Here is a 22,097-nt window from a genome sequence, read left to right as displayed (position 1 = left end):
CATTGCATTAATACTCTTGTACAACATGCATACAATTTTGTACATTAACTTTTCAATGCATTAATTAGTTGTACAATGTGCAAAAATAATTGTACATTAATAGAAGGACTAACACCAAGGACTAACATTGCAATTATTATTATTGCTCATTAGTCCTTATTAGAATTATTATTATTACTCATTAGTCCTTATTAGAATTATTATTATTACTCATTAGTCCTTATTAGAATTATTATTATTACTCATTTGGCTTCATCTACTTCTACTTTTTCTACACATATTTTTCTTTAATAAAATAATTATTGCCTCCATTTTTTTTTTAATTTTTAACATTTATTTTTAATTTTAAAACATTGGAAATTTTATGTTAAAAATTTAAATAATAGAAAAAATGATTTATTTAACTTTTATCATCATCGATACAACTAATTTATTTGACGTTTTTTCTTAATCTTCATCTCATCATTAATGTTATTTATATAATTTTCTTAAATCACTTATTTTTTCTTTTTTAACTCTTTTTTTATATATATAAAAGTTGGATATGTAAATGATGATGTCACATTTCTTAGAAGCTAACATTACTATTTATCTAATTTGTCCAAATTTAAAAAAAAAAATGAAGATATCATACGCAAATTTATGGTTAAACTTAAACTATTTGATTCTCAAAAAATAAAAAGTCTCACATAAAATGGGACAGACGAAGGATAACTCTCAATTAAATTTATTTCACTTTTTATTTTCCATTTTTAGCATAATTTTTCAAGTTGGATTTCTAGGAATTCTATAGTAGACCCATTTAAATTTTACTTTTTCGTTTTAAATTAGAGAACTTGGCCGCACTTCGCGCGATCATTTAAATTAAATAATTTTTTTTAATTTTATATTTACTTTGTTGTTTAATTGTAATATTATTATTTGTCTTAATAATATGAAGATTGTGAAAAAAAATAAAGCTTCACAAATTTTACATCTATTAAATGAGGAAGAATATATTTTTTATCAAATAAGTTAAAATATATTTGCTAATAACAAATTCTTCCATTGCATGAAGTTCATCCTTTAATATATAATATATATTTCGGTCTACCATTCTCCTTAAATGTCTAAGAAATATCTCATAATGTCAAATAAGACTGTAATACTCTCTCTGTCCCTAATTACTTCTCCACTTTTAAATTTACGCATTTATTAAGAAATCAATTAATGACATAGTCAGTTTATCATTTTACCCCTATTAATTATGAAGTAGATAAAAAGTTCTGCAATTTTCAAAGTAATTGCTCATTTAATTGAGGGTATAATAGGTAAAAAAATATTCTTTCTTGATTTGTCAAAATGGACAAGTAATTAGAGACAACTATAAAAGGAAAAGTAAACAAGTAATTAGGGACAGAGGGAGTACTAAACAAATGCATCAACAAATGAAATTTATATTTAAAATATATTGAATAATGACATAAAGATACCTTAATAGAATTTCCTATCCATTTACAAAAAAAAAAACGTCACCCTTTCAATTTCGTTATATCTTCTTATTTAGTAAAAGAATCATCATTTATTATATTTTACTCCACCTTCATTTGTACCGTCAGAGTTTTAAGAATAAACATTAAATTTTAAATTGAAATAAAATTCATTGAAAAATGACAGAAAAAATAATAATAGTATATGAAAATTAAAATAAGGTGCAAGAAAAGCCTTTTCACAATAATTTTTTCAAATATATTGACAACAATTAAAATGAAGCTGTTATTTTATCTTTAAAATTAAGTTTCATTGAATTGAATTAGTACAATGAGAAAAAATATTAAACTAATAACTTTTTGATGTTATTAAATGCATTCTATTTTTAATTGAGTAGTAGATTAAAAGTTCCGAATTAGGATATTAAAATAATATCTTACTCTCTCCTTAATTATTATGGTATTGCAAACATTTATTTTCCTTAAATCGTGATTCATTTTCCATTTACAGTTATATCCAATTAATTTCTAATGTATTGAATGTGGTTATGGGATATTGAAATAATATCTTTATTTTTCCTTAATCATAATAAAATTATAATTTAATATTTATTTTTCTGAAATGATAATTTTGTTTTAATTCCTAGAACATGTTGTTTACTATATTGAATGTAATTATAATAAAACATATTGTATTTAGTATGACAAAAGAACTCAAAAAATGGAGAAATTAGATAAATAGTAATCTTAACTTCTAAGAAATGTCACATCATCATTTACATATCCAACTTTATATATATAAAAGAGTTAAAAAAGAAAAAATAAGTGATTAAACAAAATTATATAAATAACATTAATGATAAGATGAAGATTAAGAAAAAACGTCAAAAAAATTAGTAGTATTGATGATGATAAAAGTTAAATAAATCATTTTTTCTATTATTAAAATTTTTAACATAAAATTTCCAATCTTTTAAAATTAAAAATAAAGCTTAAAAAAAAAATTGAGGCAATAATTATTTTAAAGAAAATATAACCAAAATTGTCAAAAAAAAAATATAAAAATAAGTAACTATCTATTAGTAAGAATGGTGTCACTACATTTTCTATTTTAACTTTATTGTTACGTATGGATAGAAACTTTTACATGAAGAAATGATCCAAAAAATTAAAAATAATGATTCCTTAAATGGTGATTCCTTTTCCATTTACAGCTTTTCAATTAATTTTTAATGTATTATATATGCTTATGGATATTGGAATAATAATTTTATCTTTCCTTAATCATAATAAATTATATTTTAACCTTTGTTTTTGTGAAATGATAATTTTCTTTTCATTCGTACAACATATTGATTAATATATTAAATGTAATTATAATAAAACATGTTGTATTTAGTATGACAAAAGAATTCAAAAATTTTAAAAATTATAGAAATAGTAATCCTAACTTCTAAGAAATGTCACAAATATATATATATATATATGTATATATCTAAGAAAATGATATAAATTACATTAATGATGAAATGAAGATTAAGAAAAGAAGTAAAACAAATTAATAATAATATTGATGATGATAGGAGTTAAATAAATCATTTTTTATATTTTGTAAATTTTCAATATAAATTTTTCAGTCTTTTAAAATTAGAAAATGCTACAAAAATAAAACTAAAACTAAAAATCGAGGCAACAATTATTTTAAGGAAAAAATAACAAAAAATGTCAGAAACATTGATCAGAATAAATAAGTATCTATTGCTAAGAAGGTGTCACCCCACATTTTCTATTTTAGCTTTATTATTACATATAGATAGAAACTTTAAGATGAAGAATGATCCAAAATTTTTAAAAATAACAAATCAATTATGTAAAAATACATGTGTAATTCTTATAAAGTTATAATAACTAATTTCTTCAAATAAATAATTAAATGAAAGAAAAAAAAGTAATTAAGAAAATAATATAAATAACACTAATTATGAGATTAATAGCATTGATGAGGAAAGGAACTAAATATGATCATCTTTTTAAATTCTTTTTTAAGAAAAATATATATAAACTTTAATTAAAGATAAATAAGAAAAAAAAACTTTAATTAAAGATACAAAAAATCAAGACAAAATAAAAGAAGAAAGAAATTAGAAGAATAATGAGGTTGAAAGAAATAATATCTAATTTTCTCTCTTTTCAAGTCACAAAATAAATTTTTGTTTGTTCTCCTCCTAATTTGATACGAATTTCATAAATAGAATGATTTTTTCTCCAAATAATTTTTCTTACCCTTTGAAACACTAATCAGGCTTCTTATAAATTTCTCAATCACAATGAATTTTCTCTCCTTGTAGGAGGAATAAACATTTTTTCAAAATGTCTTTTATTTTGAAAAGAATTTTTTGTTACATAATCTCTTTCTTTACATCAATGTCTTCACAAGAATAATGAGATATTCTCTCTTTCTCTTTTGTTAAAAAAGTCACATGACCTAGAAATTTGATGGACATCTTAGCGACAAAAGTTGATACCATATATTGATCATTATCGTCAGAAGAAGAAGAACCAAAGTGAAGAAATTTGTTCTTATTTGTTACAAATGCTCAACTATTTTGTTTTTATTTTATAGGCTAAATAATTATAAACAGTTATAAAAAATGAATAGTTTTTATCTTTTCATCTTCCATTTTCATTTACTTAAATTTATATTAGTGTAATGGATGTTATAAAGGGCATAATTAATCGGGTATGACATAAATACATTTTTTTTAAGTACAAATAAAAAATACAAAACAAAGATAAAATGTCAAAAAAAGGAAAAAAATATGAATACAAATACTGGTCATAGAGAGATGCCACATCAAATTGTCAATATTCAACTTTATATATACATATATATAGGTTCATGCCCTTAGATGTTATTTTATTACTTTAGCTAGCATCGACATTTTTGTAAATCTGATATCTACTTTGGAACATTTTATAATGTGACATAGGCTGACAATTCAGATCATAAATTTAAAATAATAAAATTTAATTTATTATAATACTAATATCAATATCATAAAGATATATATATATCATTTAAAAAATATATAAAAAGTATTATGAATTGTAATAATTAACCGTTTTTTTTTAAATCATATAACTAATTTGATTTACACTCCAAAATTCATAGGTGTCACATAATTTACACATTAATTCTTCATTACTTAATATATGTAATTATATCAATGACATATAAATTGAAATTAAAAAATACATATTTTATTTGAAAATCACGTAATAGTACTATAAGATATAATAATTAACAACTTAACATATTTAAAAATTTTAGTTGACTCTCCAAATTCCATATGTCTCATGTAATTGAGACAGAGAAAAACATATATTGGTTTAAAATTAATAAAAATATTATAAATTATAATAATTAACAACTTAAAATTTATAAAAAAAATCCTTTCAAAATTTTTAGTTGGCTCTCCAAATTCAATCGGTATTACAATAATTAAAACATAGAAATTAACATAGATTGGACTCCTGCTGACATTTATGTTTCCTTTTTCTAAATTTTTTCTTTTATACTTTATATAAATAATTTTTTTATGTAAAAAGTATTATAAATCATAATAATTAATAGCTTAAAATATTTCAAAACATATAAAAAGTTTTTGTTAACTTTCAAAATTTCATCTATACCGCATAAATTGGGAGAAATATAGATATATAGATATTTTAAGTTGCTAATTATTGTGAGTTATAGTACGTTTTATGTAATTTTCATATATATTACTCGGTCCTGATTTATGTGATACAAATGAAATTTCAAAAGTCAATGAATTTTTTATAAGTTTTTTTTTATATTAACTTGTTAATTATTGTGATTTCTAATATATTTACGTAAAACATACTCTAAATACAAATAATTAGCAACTTAAAATATATAAAAACATACTAAAAAATTGATTAATTTCAAATTTCATATGTACCACATAAATTAAAACAGAAACAGTAACATATATTGGGTCCCGTGCTGGCACGGGATCTCATATCTAGTATATATATATATATATAAGTATTTACTTAATACAAATAAATAAAATATTAATGAAATCTTTTCCCCTCCACAAAAAGAAAACCAGAAGCTTGAAGAGCAGTGAAGATGAGAATGATTAAGGTAGTTCCATTACCATGTCCAACATACCTATATATACCTCATCCACACAAAATCGAAGCTTCCTCTTCTTCAACCCAGAAATCAAGAAGAGCTTTTTCTCTATCTGCGCTTTCTATTTCACTCTCTGCTCTTGTCTTCTCTAATGGAAATGGACCCACTACTTCAATTTCTTGGGCCAATCCTCAAGTTCCTAAGTTCTTGGAGCTACCCAATTCGGGCGGTGTCAAGGCCTTGGACCTTCGTATTGGTGATGGAGAAACCCCCATTGATGGTGACGTGGTACCCCTCTTTATCTTTTCCCTGTGATACTTTCTTATTCTTCTTCTGTTCACTATTTTTTGTACAAAGTTAGGAACTTTTTGGTAACAAAAATTGATTCTTGGAATTTTTTTAGTGAAATATGTTTGTTCGTGCACATTGTCATCAGCATTACATAGAACTGTACTTGTCTTCTCACTGTAATTGGACAGGTTGCCATTCATTATTACGGGAGGCTTGCTGCAAAGCAAGGATGGCGCTTTGACTCAACATATGATCACAAGGATGAAACTGGTGAACCAATTCCTTTCTCTTTTGTCCTTGGTTCGGGCAAAGTGAGTTAACCTGTCTTTTACACTTGTCCATTGAAGTTTTTTTTTTTAACTGAGCAAAGAGGACGTGATGTAATTTGTTGAACCTGAAAAGATTGAAATTTTGCCCAAGACAAGCTAGATGGTAGGAGAATAGAGGATGCTCCTCTCAGCTTCCAACCAAGAGAGTGGGAGTTTGGTTACCAAGGAAACAAAATAGGAAACGGTCACTGCTGACTCTTGGTAAGGGGATTTTGGGGGTAGGATTTACCAAATTTTAAAAGTTAAGAGTAGATCAGGGAAGGTGGTGACTTGATAGGGAGACGACCAGAGTGGAAAAGGTAGCATATTGCCACCAACGGTAAGTAGCATGTAGGAATGTGCATTCCTCTGTGTTGTTGTTTCTTGCTATCATGTAGGAATGTGGTGAGCAGCATGTGGGAGTATGCAGTCCTCTGTGTTATTGTTTCTTGCTATCATCCTTCAGATTATTGGTGAAAGCACTAAGTGAGTGAGTTTGCATTTAGGCTGGTTAGTAAACTAAATGATGCTTCTAGAGTAGACTACTTGATTCTATGCCTTTGTTGCTGTTACAAGGTTTTTTCTTCTTTGTGGTCCTTCAGTTTCTAACATCACCTACAAAAGTGGGAAAACCTTTAGTTCGGGCACCATCTACGGCAGTGGAAGCAAACTACTTAGTAAAGTTATTTTGATATGCTTGACACAAGAATGATAAAGGAAGATAAGAAAAGTAAATGCATTTAGAAAAATGAAAGGAAGAAGGTGCTGGGCCAAGACTGCATGCAGGAACAATGACAATCTAGCATAAGGTAGGAATGAAGGAACATTGGTGGGTAGGCGAGGACTACAACTATGGAAAAGTTCAAATGTAGGTTCAAGGTAAGGTGTATCCAAGAGGAGAACATGATAATAAAGGAAGATGTTGAATGTTATTTTTCTTCTTCAGTAATTTGGATTATCACTATAGTACCAAAATTTGTCACTTTTGTTTTATTATTGAAAAATCCCTAGATGATGTTAGTTGTCAATATCCAACTCTACCTATCTCGTATACGTTTCCTCATACAGTCATTGTAGTGAACCTTCAAACGAGATATTTCCTTTTTTTGGTTTGCCTTACTTTTTTGGTCTTTCAGAGCAGGTGCTTGACTATGCTTGTTTTGGTTGTTTCAATTTGCTTCGATCATCATTTGAGTTTTTCTGACATAAATTCTTTCTACTTTGAAGTAGTATCTGTTCAACTAATCTGAACCTACTAAATTATATAGCAAAATAAATTGTAGCAATTAATTCTATGTCTTTGTCTATGTATTTATTGCAGGTTATATCAGGGATTGAAACTGCTGTGAGATCGATGAAAGTAGGCGGCCTTCGCCGAGTTATTATCCCACCATCTCAAGGATATCAGAATACATCCCAAGAACCCCTGCCACCTAATGTGTGAAGTTGCTCTTCTTCCTTTATAATCATAATTTAGTACTTCTCAATTGCATTCTTTTGGATAGATTTGGCAGGGAAGTGTAGTTAGTCTTCTAATACTAGAGCTCTTTCTGCATAAATTAAGCTGTGGGGTACCTACTGAGCCTGGGTTTTGGAAAGCAAAAGGCATGGAATCATGTCTTTAATTTCCTTTTTATGTTTGATGTATGTTTCTGTGAGTGAACTGTTACACTTTTTCAAGAAGAAGTATTACTTCTCTAATAGTTAGTTATCAGAAGGGAAATTTGTTCAAGAATTACGTTACTCTTTAAGACATAATAAAATCATAATTCTACACCAACAAGGGTTGTGGTGGAGTGGTAAGCACTCCTTCATCCTTAACCAGAGTTCTCGGGTTCGAGTCAAACATGATTAGTTTGGGGATTATGTAGTCGACCTTGTTAGAGTCTTGAAGTGATTTCAGAGTCTTACTGTGCCAGCCTTTTTCGGTTGGATGATTCAGTCATTCATAATATCTGCAGTACAAAGGTCTTTAAAATTGATTGATTGTATTTATTTGGTGTTGAAACCAAGATTAATATTACTTTTAATTCTTTTTAGGAAGAGACTAGGAAAAGTTTTAATCTCATTTGGGACTCAAGTTAGTAAACATTTTCTCCCTCTTTCAGTATTTCGATCGGCAAAGACTTTTTACTACCATTTTCAACCCAACCCGTCTTGCAAATGGAGAAGGCGCAACATTGGGGACAGTCATATTTGATATTGAATTGGTCAGCCTGAGGCATCTCTGATCTCGATCATTTAGCAACCATTTTTCTCCACTTTACTGGAGTATGGAGCAATTGTTGTCAGTTCGATGATGATGGAAGGTAAATCTACTGTTTATAGGAAATGTTTTACACATTACTAATGCTGATCACCTAGTTACATGGAGCTAGTATTGGAAAATGTGTTTCATCAGAACGTCTGTCCTGAATCTCTACTTAGGCTGCACATATTCTTGACAATACAACTAGTACAACATAACATGCATGTATAGTTGTTGAATGATTTATAGAGGACTTAGCGCTAAGATGACATAAATACCTCTAACTCGCAGTTATGTATAATGGAGATCCATTAGCCTCTTAAGTCGTGCAAGTTGTTTGTTTCTCTGCTCGACAAAGTTTGTTGTTTGTAGTTTTGCTTATACTGTATAGTATACTAGTGGCCTATTATAATACCAGCAAGTTAAAGATGTTTCCTTCTTAGTCAATTCATTATTGTTCTTTCAGGTTTACAGATGATGAAATGGTGTTTGGTTAAAGAAACCTCAGTGAAGAGTTTGGTCCTATGATGTGTATTGCCATATAAACAAAGGCAAAGGGGAGAGAGCTTGAGGGAGTTTTTAGAACTCTTGGACGAAAGAGTACATGTATATATGTTCATTCAACTTGATGCAGACTTGAGAAAGTAAATAAGACTTTTGAATCTTGTGATCTTAAATTAAAGATTTTGTAATTTTCTCTTATTGGTCTATCATTTTGATTTTTGTTTCTAAGATTTAGTTAATGATTAAATCAATAACCCAAATTAGATTATACTAAATCTTTCCTTTTTATCCCTAATTATATAATAGTGGCTTTAGATTCTAAATACGAACTCTATTTTCTTTTCCATTTTATAATTCTTGGCTTGACGGGGTTCTACCCATCCGTGTGAACTGACCTTATTTTTTTTTGAAAGATTACTATTTACTACCAAGCTATTGCATCAACTTTGTTGCCTAACTAGGAAGAAAACAATTTTATTTTAGGAATAACTTATTTGAATTTGCTTCCTCTTATAATTCACATAGGCTTTTATGCATGAAGATAGTGCATATATGAACAAATCATGAAAATCAGAGAAAACAAAGAAAATTAGAGGAACATTTTTATTGATTAAATAAAAAATTAAATCATTAAGAACTATAAACTGATTAACAAAAAATTAATAACGAATATCTTATTGATTTGGAACCAACTAACCAATAAGCAGCCGTCGATAACAGAATCTAGTGGGGCCAAATTGGCTAATGCTACTTTTGGTGGGACCATTTAGAATATACAGACTACAGTGGCAAAACTAAAGACAAACGAAAGAAAATGCAAAAACCCTATTAAACGTGATTCTTCTACTTTGATCCTCACTCTTCACTGTGGCGTCTCATATACTGAGACGATATTCACTTCAGCCTAAGCAATTTTCATCATATGTTATATTCCCCTTGAATTTAAGCAAATCAAGGTAAAGAAACTTTTTCGTATTTGTCACTATTTTTTTCTCAATTCTTGAATTATAGTAGTTTTTGTTAGTAATTGTGCTAATTTTCTTGAATCAGATCGATATGTTTGATTTTCTGTCATTTTCCAAATGCCCATCATTCTTAGGTTGAATACAAATAATAAAGTCCCAATCTTTGGTAGGTTCATGAATAAGTTACTTTTATAGTAGCGAGTATATCATAGCCATCATCCTTTTGCGGAATTGAATCATAAAGCCTTAATCTTGGGTGTGTTCATTGATGAGTTACTTCTATTTTCATTGTTCATATTAGTTTTTGAAGTATTTCGTTTACTTAATTGTTCTAATGATTTTTCAGCTGCATTTTATGGTGAGGTGGCCTGTAAAGTTTTTCCTTTTTCTAATTATATTCTGCTGATTTTTTCAGTTGATTCCATTGCATATAGGGCCTTAATTGAAACTGTACATGCTTCTAACATTGCGTGAATTACTACTCTCCTTATAAGTTTCTGCAAGCTGTTATCCAATGTTTGTACTGGTTGTAATTTCATTTTTCATGAATTATAATTGATTGCTGTTAATACCCTTATCACAGAATAAGCAGTTTCCACTTTCCATTGTGTTCCAGCTGTTTGGTTGTTGTGTCTTCCTAGCAATTTATTGGTTTATTGAAGGAGATGGTAAATGGTCTACTATTGCTCTGTTCCATGATTGTTCTTCCTGAGGAAGACGCGGTCTAGATCACTTCACGACTCAGGCATTCTCTGAAGTGTATGGAATTGATGTATCAGATCACTTGTTATTACCTAAGATTTTATTTTGGTTATCGTAGTGTTCCATTATGTTAGTTTATCATATTTATTTGTGTATGCGATGTTAGCTTGGGGTTCGTGTAATTTGTTTCCTACAAGAACATGATGTTCCTTTTGTACATTTTTTCCAGTGTGCATATTTCTTGCAAAGATGTTGCGTTATCTATTCAAAATTGTCTTGATGATCTGTGAAGATATAATTCTGAAGATGTTCTCTTGATATGATTTTTCCTATTTTATGCAGATTCTGTGGGTTTGCTGATAGAGAAGTGATGGCAGAAGAAGGTGGCAGAAGTTTTGCCCGAAGGAACCAATTGTTAGACATAGAGAAACAGGTTCATAAGTGGTGGACAGAAGGTGATGTTTTCAGAGCTGAACCTAAAGAATCGCCTCCTAAAGTGGGTGAAAAGTTCTTTGGGAACTTCCCTTTCCCTTATATGAATGGATATCTACATTTGGGCCATGCTTTTTCATTGTCAAAGCTTGAATTTGCAGCTGCATATCACCGATTAAGAGGTGCTAGGGTTCTTTTGCCTTTTGCATTTCACTGCACAGGAATGCCCAGAAAGGCATCTGCTGATAAGCTTTCGAGGGAGATATCAAGGTTTGGGAACCCACCCGTGTTTCCTGTTGTGAAGGAAGAGGAGAGTGTTGAAACAGAAGTGAAGGTTGTGGCTGAAGGAAATCAGGGTTTGCCGGGTGGAAACTTTAAAGGAAAGAAATCAAAGGTTCTTGCAAAGACTGGGGGTGTTAAGTGCCAGTGGGAGATAATGAGGAGTTATGGTCTGTCTGACGAGGAAATTGCAAGGTTTACAGACCCATATTACTGGCTAACATACTTTCCACCTCTGGCTGTAGAGGATATGAAGGAGTTTGGCTTGGGTTGTGATTGGCGTAGAACTTTTATTACAACTGATATGAATCCGTACTTTGATTCGTTTGTACGGTGGCAAATGCGGAAGCTGAAAGCGTCTGGAAAAATTGTTAAAGATCTCAGGTACACCGTATATTCGCCCCTAGATGGTCAGCCATGTGCCGACCATGACCGCGCTTCTGGTGAAGGAGTTATCCCTCAGGAGTACACTCTTATCAAGATGGAAGTTCTCCCACCTTTTCCACCAAAGATGAGTGTTCTGGAGGGGAAAAAGGTATATCTCGCAGCAGCTACACTGAGACCAGAGACCATGTATGGGCAAACAAATGCTTGGGTTTTGCCTGAAGGAAAATATGGGGTGTTTGAGATTAATGATACCGAGGTTTTTGTGTTGACTTATAAGGCAGCTCTTAATCTAGCCTATCAGAGGTTGTCTCGGATCCCTGAGAAGCCGAGTTGTTTGCTTGAATTGTCTGGTCAAGATCTTATAGGTTTGCCCCTGAGGTCTCCCTTGGCATTTAATAAGACAATATACACTCTGCCCATGTTATCTGTCCTTACTGAAAAAGGTACAGGAATTGTAACTAGTGTTCCTAGTGATTCCCCCGATGATTATATGGCCCTACATGATTTGAAGTCAAAGCCAGCTTTCAGGGCCAAATTTGGTGTGAAGGATGAGTGGGTCTTGCCGTTTGAGATAGTCCCAATTATCAACCATCCAGATTTTGGAGACAGGTCAGCTGAGAGAATTTGTATTGAAAAAAAAATCAAGAGCCAGAATGAGAGAGATAAGCTTGATGAGGCAAAGAAAACAATTTACAAGGGTGGGTTTTACGAAGGAACCATGATTGTTGGAGAATTTGCTGGTATGAAAGTCCAAGAAGCAAAAGGTCTGATCAGGAGCAACCTTTTGGAGATGAATCAAGCAGTGATATATAGTGAACCTGAGAAGAAGGTCATGTCGAGATCTGGGGATGAGTGTGTTGTGGCTTTAACTGATCAGTGGTATCTCACTTATGGAGAATCAGAATGGAGGAAAGCTGCAGAAGAGTGTTTGGCCAGTATAAATCTCTACTCTGATGAGACACGGCATGGTTTTGAACACACTCTTAGCTGGCTTAATCAGTGGGCTTGCTCTCGCAATTTTGGGCTGGGAACTCGTATTCCTTGGGATGAGGATTTCTTAGTTGAGTCCTTGTCTGATTCCACAGTTTATATGGCATATTACACTGGCACATTTCTTGCAGAAAGGGGACATGTATGGTAATGATCATTCTTCAGTGAAACCAGAGCAGCTGACCGATGAGATCTGGGAATTCTTGTTCTGTAATGGACCTTTTCCTGAAAATTCTTCTATATCTTCATCTCTTCTCAAGGAGATGAAGCAGGAATTTGACTACTGGTATCCGTTCGATCTCAGAGTTTCTGGCAAGGATCTTATTCAGAATCATCTTACCTTTTGCATCTATAACCACACTGCCATGTTCCCTAAACATCACTGGCCGCGTGGATTCAGATGCAATGGGCATATAATGCTCAACTCTGAGAAGATGTCCAAGTCTACTGGAAATTTCCGAACACTCCGGCAGGCAATTGAAGAGTTTTCAGCTGATGCAACACGCTTTGCTCTTGCAGATGCAGGTGATGGGATGGATGATGCTAACTTTGTCTTTGAAACAGCTAATGCTGCCATCTTACGTCTCACAAAAGAAATAGCATGGATGCAGGAGGTTCTTTCTGCAGAGCCATCTTTAAGAAATGGGCCACCATCCACATATGCAGACCGTGTGTTTGCTAATGAAATTAATATTGCAGTTAGGACTGCAGAGAAGAACTATAGTGAATACATGTTTCGGGAAGCTCTGAAAACTGGTTTTTATGATCTTCAGTCTGCCAGAGATGAGTACAGGCTTTCCTGTGGTTCAGGAGGCATGAACCGGGATTTGCTATGGCAATTTATGGATGTTCAAACGCGACTTATTGCTCCAATCTGCCCACACTATGCTGAATATGCCTGGAGAGAGCTTCTGAAGAAGGATGGTTATGTCATAAAAGCTGGGTGGCCTGAGGCTGATTTGCCAGATCTTACCCTTAAGAAGGCCAACAAATATTTGCAAGACACAATTATCTCGATGAGGAAGCTACTTCAGAAGCAGGTTTCTGGTTCAAAGAAAGGAAATGTAAATCTGAATAGCCAAAACAAACCTACTGTGGGGCTGATATATGTGGATGAGCAGTATGGTGGGTGGAAAAAGGAATGTTTGGGGATTCTGCAGAGGAAATTTGACACTTCAACCGGCTCCTTTGCACCTGATAAAGAAATCCTCTCCGAATTGCAGAAGAGTGATATTGCACAGCAAGGCAATTTCAAACAAATACAAAAGCTCTGTATGCCTTTCTTGAGGTTCAAGAAAGACGAAGTATTGTCAGTTGGGGTTCAAGCGTTGGACCTGAGGCTTCCTTTTGGTGAGATTGAAGTCCTTGAGAAGAACTCAGACTTGATCAAAAGACAGCTTGGTCTCGAGAAATTGGAGATCTTATCTATGATAGATGATGCCCTGGAGATAGCAGGGCCTCATGCTGCAGTAGTGAGGCAGAATCCACCATCACCAGGCAATCCAACTGCAATCTTTCTCTGAGTAGAACATTTTTGCAGTACAAGTTATGAACATTTTTGTCCCAGCATCCTGCCTAATAACTTGTCCAAGTATGGTTATGTTTTTTGGTTTTAGAGTTTTAGCCAATTTTCAGATTTTAAGGCCTTCCATTTGTTCAGACCAAATTTGTATTTGCTACTCCCATTTTTTTCTTCTTATTATGTAACCTTCACTTCAGTGGATCTATAACATTATTTCAGTGAATGAGTTAATGTAAAGGTATATGATATTGTGATTTTGTTAGCTTTTCTGTTCCTTGGAAACCTTTTGAAAAATATGATAAACAAGGCAGTGTTCCTTGCCTTCCTATTATGAATATGTTTTTCTAGCTTTTTACAATTTTTAATGACAAAGGGAAATTCTAAGCTACTATCCTTAGGTAGGGATGGCAATGGGGCGGGGCGGATGCGGGATGGGTTTAAGGCTATATGAGGCGGGGCAGGTTTAAGGTTGTGTGGGGCGGGTTGAAGTAGGTTTTTTAAAAATTATTGTGGGGCAGGGGGGAGGTTCGGGTATATGTGATTATGTGAGTTCAAACTTAATTTTAACTTTTTACATGTTATAAGAGTGATAGAGCATTATTTATTAAGATAGTTTCATTAAAACTACTAAAATATTCAAGATAATAAGTGAAAATTCTTCAATAAAAAATAATACAATTTCTTACATGTTTCCCAATTGACCTCTAAAAAATAAGATTTTAAGTCACCATCCTATTAAATTAATACAACTTAATGAAAAAATGAATTTATTTTTATGAATTTTATTTTTAATATCAAACATAACTAGAAAAAGAGAATATTAAAAAAATTATGCGGGGCAGGTTCATGCAGGGCGAGTCTATGAGGGGCGGGGAGGATTAAAATTTTTGCGGATTAAGCTCAACCCGCACCACCCCACCCCATTGCCATCCCTATCCTTAGGGATGCACAAGGTAAAACTCACGGTCTTATACAATATCTTGCAAACCACACTGGATAGTTAACCTAGACTAAGCAAGCTCGTGTGACGAGCTCGACCTAGAGACAGACTCCTGGTCTTATTCAATATCTTGCAAACCATACTGGAGAGTTAACCCAGACTGAGCAAGCTCGTGTGACAAGCTCGACCTAGAAGACGAATCCTTTACAGCAAGAAGTTTCGAACTTGAAATCTTCAATATGAAAGTCCCAAGCCTAAATCATTGAGCCTCCTCGAAGGATGGACTATACATTTCTTTTGGAAGGTCATGGATTTTGTAGCGCTACGAAAATAAAAGAATGATTATTTGGATTGATGAACTTTTTCATTCCAAAAAATTAAAAATCAATAAAATATTTATTTATTCATGAATATTTATTCTATCAGTATATTTAAGAAATTTATCTATACATATAAAAAAATTTCCATGAAGTTTAGGTTCTAATAGGGATCAAAACTAAAAATATTGTCGGTTTATTAAGACCTTGTTTGATCAATTATTGCTTTTTCAGCTTATATGTCTAATTTATAATCATTACTTTTGATATGATCAAATTTTCTTTTGCTTTATTCTTACTTAATATTTTTAAAAATATTTGATATATATACCCTTCTCGAAAATGGAATCCAAACTTCTTTCTCATGTTTATTTTGTCATTCGTTCTTCTACGTGTAAAAAAATTATTTTAAATTTATAATAATAACATTTTCATCATTTTTATAATGGTTTATTTGCAAAAAAAAAAAAAAAAGTTTTCATTTAGTAGAAATTAGAAAATGGTGTTCGATATAATATTGAGCTACTTTCGGTCACTTGCCTTATATAGTGGTGGACTCGCTTTCTCTCTCTAAAAATCAAGAGAGAGAAAAAGGGCACAAGGATATAGAGGAGTCCATTAGTCTACACTTTTTCTCACCTTTGAATTCTTCTTTGTTTGCTTGCTAAGCAAAATCGAAGAAAACCCACAAAACCAGATCGGCGATCCACCGGAAAAGCAAGAAATCGGTTGTAAATGGGTCAACAGAAAGCTTTGATCTATGCGTTTGTCGGTCGTGGGAATGTTATATTGGCTGAATACACAGATTTCAGTGGTAACTTCAACTCCATAGCTTATCAGTGTCTTCAGAAGCTGCCTGCTTCCAATAACAAGTTCACTTATAACTGTGATGGTCATACCTTCAACTACCTTGTTGATAATGGATTCAGTCAGTTCTCTTTCCCATAAAGCTCTTGTTTTCTGTTGATGTTTTTGTTTCTGTTTCTGGGTTTGTTTCTATTGATGTAGATATAAAAGGGACCGAAGAAATTTTGAGTAATTATCGTTCCGTGTTTTTTGTTTCTGAAAATCGTGGTTTATGGTATTAACTTCATTTAATTTGTATTCTTTATCCGGAAATATGATGATTTAACTCTAGTACTGGGATTAAAATTGATCTTAAAATTAATTCTAGTACTGTGAACCATTATATGTTGTTGATTGTAGAGAGAGTGAAGTTCACCCAAATTCCTGGTTGTATTGGGGGTTCCCGGATTTTGTGTGCTAGGACGAATTTTTTATTGTTGCATCTGAAATTAGGGGAAATGAAAGGGATCAGTGGATTTGTAGTTCAGTTCCCTCTGTGGATTAAGTTTTGTGTATCCATTTTACCGTGAACTTCAGGATTTTCTGGGAGGGGAACGATTGTGTCAACTGTTTGTTCTTTGCTTGTAAGGGGTATTTCTCAGTTTTCTTTGGTGGTAAAGTGGAATAGCTCCTTTTAAATTATAATTGTTATCATCTTATTAGTGCTTTCTTTTCATACTTCTCTGACTGGTTGGTGAAGTTGGATGAGTTTACTACTTCGGTTCATTTATATTTGCTTGATAAGCAATAAGATGTACCGATTGGTTATGCATCACTTGGTTTCAATTTGTTTAAAAAAATGTTCAATTGAGGTCTTATTTGGAGGGAGTGTACTAGATTCGAGAGTTGGTTCAGATTTATGATCTTCTGGGAGTTCTGTTTCATTATACTGGTCTGAGATGCAAAAGTGAAACTGAATAATCAAATACATCTGAATTCATCACTTTAGGTAATATTTTTGTGCTAGGATAAAAACCATGGGTGATGGGACAGCAGGGTTCAAATCGCAACAGATACATAAAATGCTAGGGGATTCCTTTCCCTCTGTCTAAGACTTGGTGGGCACTGGGAAGAGTTAATCAGTAGTCAGTACCTATATGGTTTTGCTAACCTACTGCACCAAGGTAGTAGATTAGCAATGTCTTCATTTTTTATTTTCCTTGAATACCCTTAATTGCTTATTACATTGCATAATAAAGAGACTTCTTGGTCTCTTCACCAAAATAACCCGACTGTCCAGCATCATTTGGTATCTTCATTCCCTGTCACTCTGTCTTTTTTTCCCCTCTCAATTCTCCTTACAATTTCTCTTCACCCCACCCTCTCTGTAACACAGTTTTTTTCTTCAACATCAATTGATTGATTCAGCCAAATACAATTTAGACTCCATTTATTCTCCTGAAATAACATATTTTTTATCTAATAAGAAAACCAAACTCAACTAATCATTTCTTTTCATTTATTTTCCCGGCTTCAAAACTCTCTTGTCCTTCTTTCCTCCACAGATCCAGAAATCACTTGCATTAGAATAATATAATAATATAAGGAGAAAGAGGTTTCTGGCCAAAAACTAAAATTAGCACAGAAGAACAATTTTGGTGGATTGAATCTTTTCAAGATTAAGGGGAAAAAAGAGTCAGAGAGGGGGGGGGGGGGGAGGAAGTGAAGAGAAGCAAAACGTTTACTACGTTCATGTAGTAGATTAAAAACCAATCCCCTACCCACACACAGATGACACATATTTTACTGGCTTCACTTTTTCTGTGATCACATTTCTTGGATGTTTTATGTTTGTCCACTGGAGGAAAGAAGAGACTGGTGGTCAAGATCATTTAATTTGCCTTTTTGATATTTTTAATTTCCATGTCGTCTTGTGTCCAACTCTCTTCTACAGCTTGTCATGCCACTGGGAACTGAAGTCCCAGTTGTGTTTTTGTTAGTTGCACTGTTAACTGTTTTCAGTTACTTATAGTGCCTTTAAGGCACTAATGTGAAATCTGTGATCATCATTAGTCAAACTGGTTTTTTCTTAATTCTTAGCAACTGGAAAGCATTTTTTGGAAAGAGACTAGATGTATATCTAAGAGAATGTTTAACCTTCCAAAATGCAATTCCTTAGCTTCTTACTTTACTGTGATCTGATGATTTTATATTTACCCTCAAGTGAAGAGCATCATATCTGAGTGTCTAACCTATGGAATTAAATAGCTATTATGAGAGGAGAATCTGAGTGATATTAGAAAATTGTTTGTTATTCTGCTCTCTTGCACTTCCAGAAATATACCAATGTTGCATTTAGTTGATTAGTGGACTTACCTATGCTAATTTTATAATTCTCCTTACAGCATACTGTGTGGTTGCTGAGGAGTCTGTTGGAAGACAAATTCCAATAGCGTTTTTGGAGCGCATTAAGGATGATTTCATGTCAAAATATGGGAGTGGGAAGGCTGCGACAGCTCCTCCTAATAGCCTGAACAAGGAATTTGGGTAATTTAATATTGAAAGTTTATTTTAGTGGTATGTGAAGGCAGAGCTTTCTGTTGAGTCATCTAACTGCAGTACTCTTTTAAGTGCAGCCCTAAGTTGAAGGAGCATATGCAGTATTGTGCTGAACATCCTGAGGAAATTAGCAAACTTGCCAAAGTGAAAGCACAGGTTTCAGAAGTTAAGGGTGTTATGATGGAAAACATTGAGAAGGTAAAATGTCTCTTCATCTATCGTTTGATGGTTGATTAGTCCTTACTTCCTTATGTGATGTTGTTATTGAATCCCCATATCCTGGATAACTATGTGATTCATAATTGTTCTGAGGATTCCTTCTGCCAACTGTAGAAATACTTGAGCTAAATTTGTAAATTTTTCTTTGATCATTACGCTAACTTCTAAATGGAGGGAAATGAATATTGAGGATTCATATAGCCGAACCTAACTAGCTTGCATTAGCATAGTTACTGATGTTTTACTCCACTCCATTCCACTGCACTACATTCTTAGCTCAATCTTTTTTGTATAGAACACTAATATTTTGTAGAGCGCAAGTTGATCAATTCATGCAGAATGACTACCTGCTCAGAACTTGTAATTATGGAGTTTTTGGAATATTTACTAACAAAGGGGAAGTGATTACATCGGAATGGGATCTCAGGCAAGCTCCGTCAGTGAAGAGTGAACTTCTCAAATCTTCATCATTTCCTAGAATTGAAGATTGCATTATATAAACTCATTACATAGTTACATACAATCTTACTAATTAGTTCACTTGAATAATTTTTAGGTGCATTACTACAAGATAAACTATTAGACTGAAGGGAGTCTTCTCCTGTCAACCCAATTATATAGTGTTATAATTATAATGTGATCACAAGGATGGGTCTGAAGCATCAATATATTTGGAGTTTTAATGTTTGTCATATTTAAAAAAGAGTGGAAAATGTTAAAGATTATTTATATTAGCAATTGCTCTCAACTTGTAAGTTGAAGAAAGTGGTTCTTGTAGACGGGATAGGTCAGTAAACTAGAAGGCAGTATTAAGTATAGGATTGATTGTCTGGAGAGTGATTCTATATCAAAAACGATTAACCATTATTAATATCCATAAGCTACATACCCCCCCCCCCCTCCCAAGGGTGTTGGTTGGTCTAGTGGTAACAGTACAACAAGTGATGTGCGGGTTTGGTGCATGTTACGAGTTCCAACTCTGCTGCAAACAAAAGCCTGATATCCAAGTGGAGAAGGGTAGAGGGGTGGCCCCAATATCCACCCAAGTTTTGAACTTTGCGTCACTTGCGGTCAGGGGGATTTCTTACTTATCAAATCATAAATTCCATTTAGAAATGATTATTGTGATTACGTCTAATGCTTTTCTCATTTCAAAATCTTTCCTTCATGTGTTATTATGGTTTTCGCTCTACTGGTCGACATCATGAGAGTTGATGTGGTATGTTATCATTGTTCGAAATTCTAGGTTCTTGATCGTGGAGAGAAGATAGAGCTTCTTGTTGATAAGACAGAGAACCTTCATCACCAGGTTATCATTTTATATTTATTTTTTTAAAACTTGCATTTAAATCCTTCTATTGAGAACAATTTAAATCAGATGGTTTCAATTTTATTTTACAGTTTGCTTTTTGTATTATCTTACCATTTGGGAATGGGATTGACTCTTACTGGTGCTCAATCTTCATATGGACAAACTTTCTTCATAGGATTTCATTAATACTTTTTGCATGTTAATCTCAACTTGAGGTTACTCTTAGCTAATGTTACTATGTGGTTTATAAGTGAGCTACAAGTGAACAACCCACCATCCTTACCTTTTGCATTGCATGGGATTCTAACTTAGGCTAAGGTGGGTTGCCCTGTCAACAAGATGATGTCGCCTTTGATTTGCTTGATTGTTGCCTACCTTATTCTTCCATTAGTCTGACTTTTTCGTAACCCTATGATGTTGGGAGACAATGGTGCTCATATCCTCAACTTACACAAAAGGAGTTAATTAAGCTTGTACTTCTTTCTTCATTTAAAAAAAAAAAAAAGGAGTAAAAGAAGCTTACCTGTTTGCTTGCCCCTTTCTGTATGTTGTAATGAGATGTGTTCTAGTGCTGTATAGATGGACTACCATTGATGGTTGGCAATATCCGCCTGACGTCTAAAGATATTATATTTATCCTTGTCAAATTGATCAGTTCGTTATAATATTAGTTGACAACTTATCCTCCCCCCTCCAAAAAAAAAAAAGATTTGTTGTGATATTAATTAGCCTCAGTTTTCATTTAAGCAGCAACTTTGTTGTAGTTAACCATCATTATTGTATAGAGTTCTGGTGGCTGTTGTTTCCATGTTGCTTTTGCCCCAAAAAGAAGTTTGTGCCATCTGTTCAAAGCACCAACCAATGCTAGTGTCTTCTTTGATTGTAACAGGCACAGGACTTCAGGAACACGGGAACCCAAATACGGAGGAAGATGTGGTTGCAAAACATGAAAATCAAGCTGATAGTGTTAGGTATCCTGATAGCTTTGATCCTCATCATTGTTCTCTCAGTTTGCAAGGGATTCAATTGTGGAAAGTGAGGATGTTTCTATTGTGATGCTATAGTTGTATGAAAAGCTTTGTCCTATATCAGCATTTACAGTTCTGTGAGAATAGAGACGGTGTATGTTCTGTATGTATTAATTAGCCTACTCACTTTTTTTCTGTTTGTTGGAGCAGAAAGGATCTGAGTTTTCTCTTCTTTATATTCTGGTCTAAATGTCGTAGTATATGATGCCGCCATTGAGAGGTCATTTTGTGCTGTTAATGATATGTTCTTTTTTATAAGAAAAAGACCTGCAATGCTAGAAACTCTTGTCAATGATATTCAATTTTTCATCCAGTTGGTTTTGCGTTAGGTCTTTGACCATTTTATATGTTGGTAACCCTACGTACCCTTAAGCATTGCTGAAGAATATATTTTTGTTTAGGGCACTTGGCTGGTTTATTCAAGTAGCAAAGCTTTTTTCCAACTTCGTAAAATTTTCAGCACTTTTTAAAATATTTTTTTCTTAATATTATTACTAAGAATTGGGGGATGAGGAAGGGCAAATGGAGAGGTGATTGTAAGGCGTGGAATTTAATCATCTTATACAGCAACAACAACAAATGCGTGTGATTTTACAAGTGAGATTTGAGAAGAGTAAGATGTACACAATCTAATTCTTATTTTTATCAGGGTAGAGATTATATCCAATCGATCCTTG

At 32.8% G+C, this 22,097-nt stretch overlaps 3 protein-coding genes across 3 annotated transcripts; all 3 read left to right on the top strand.

Moving 5' to 3' along the window:
- The first annotated feature begins 5,600 nt into the window (after positions 1–5,600).
- LOC125836208 (peptidyl-prolyl cis-trans isomerase FKBP17-1, chloroplastic) lies at positions 5,601–9,039 on the top strand. Its single transcript, XM_049515326.1, has 5 exons — positions 5,601–5,919; positions 6,111–6,233; positions 7,552–7,668; positions 8,339–8,539; positions 8,945–9,039. The coding sequence occupies exons 1-4, from the start codon at positions 5,626–5,628 to the stop codon at positions 8,459–8,461; spliced, it is 657 nt and encodes a 218-aa protein (XP_049371283.1). The 5' UTR covers positions 5,601–5,625; the 3' UTR covers positions 8,462–8,539; positions 8,945–9,039.
- A 722-nt stretch (positions 9,040–9,761) lies between these two features.
- LOC125836207 (leucine--tRNA ligase, cytoplasmic-like) lies at positions 9,762–14,422 on the top strand. The gene is given in 3 exon segments (XM_049515325.1): positions 9,762–9,938; positions 10,992–12,851; positions 12,853–14,422. Coding segments are annotated over 2 exon segments (3,240 nt in total). The 5' UTR covers positions 9,762–9,938; positions 10,992–11,019; the 3' UTR covers positions 14,261–14,422.
- Positions 14,423–16,041: 1,619 nt separating this feature from the next.
- On the top strand, positions 16,042–21,702 carry LOC125836235 (vesicle-associated membrane protein 722-like). Its single transcript, XM_049515395.1, has 5 exons — positions 16,042–16,444; positions 18,708–18,849; positions 18,939–19,059; positions 20,327–20,389; positions 21,282–21,702. The coding sequence occupies exons 1-5, from the start codon at positions 16,252–16,254 to the stop codon at positions 21,429–21,431; spliced, it is 669 nt and encodes a 222-aa protein (XP_049371352.1). The 5' UTR covers positions 16,042–16,251; the 3' UTR covers positions 21,432–21,702.
- The last annotated feature ends 395 nt before the right edge of the window (positions 21,703–22,097 follow it).

The sequence above is a fragment of the Solanum verrucosum genome, unplaced genomic scaffold, assembly GCF_900185275.1.
Source record: "Solanum verrucosum unplaced genomic scaffold, falcon-dt-bn FXZP01000278.1, whole genome shotgun sequence".
In the NCBI taxonomy this organism is placed as follows: domain Eukaryota; kingdom Viridiplantae; phylum Streptophyta; class Magnoliopsida; order Solanales; family Solanaceae; genus Solanum; species Solanum verrucosum.
The sequence above is the reverse complement of the archived record's forward strand: the minus strand, read 5'-3'. Positions and strand labels throughout refer to the sequence as shown.

Excerpts from the sequence above, each read along its gene's own strand:
- LOC125836235 (XM_049515395.1), top strand. The coding sequence starts at position 16,252 with ATGGGTCAACAGAAAGCTTTGATCTATGCGTTTGTCGGTCGTGGGAAT. Across the intron at positions 16,445-18,707 it reads CCTTGTTGATAATGGATTCA|CATACTGTGTGGTTGCTGAG; the intron begins GTCAGTTCTCTT and ends TTCTCCTTACAG. Across the intron at positions 19,060-20,326 it reads TGATGGAAAACATTGAGAAG|GTTCTTGATCGTGGAGAGAA; the intron begins GTAAAATGTCTC and ends TCGAAATTCTAG.
- LOC125836208 (XM_049515326.1), top strand. The coding sequence starts at position 5,626 with ATGAGAATGATTAAGGTAGTTCCATTACCATGTCCAACATACCTATAT. Across the intron at positions 5,920-6,110 it reads CCCCCATTGATGGTGACGTG|GTTGCCATTCATTATTACGG; the intron begins GTACCCCTCTTT and ends GTAATTGGACAG. Across the intron at positions 6,234-7,551 it reads TTGTCCTTGGTTCGGGCAAA|GTTATATCAGGGATTGAAAC; the intron begins GTGAGTTAACCT and ends TATTTATTGCAG.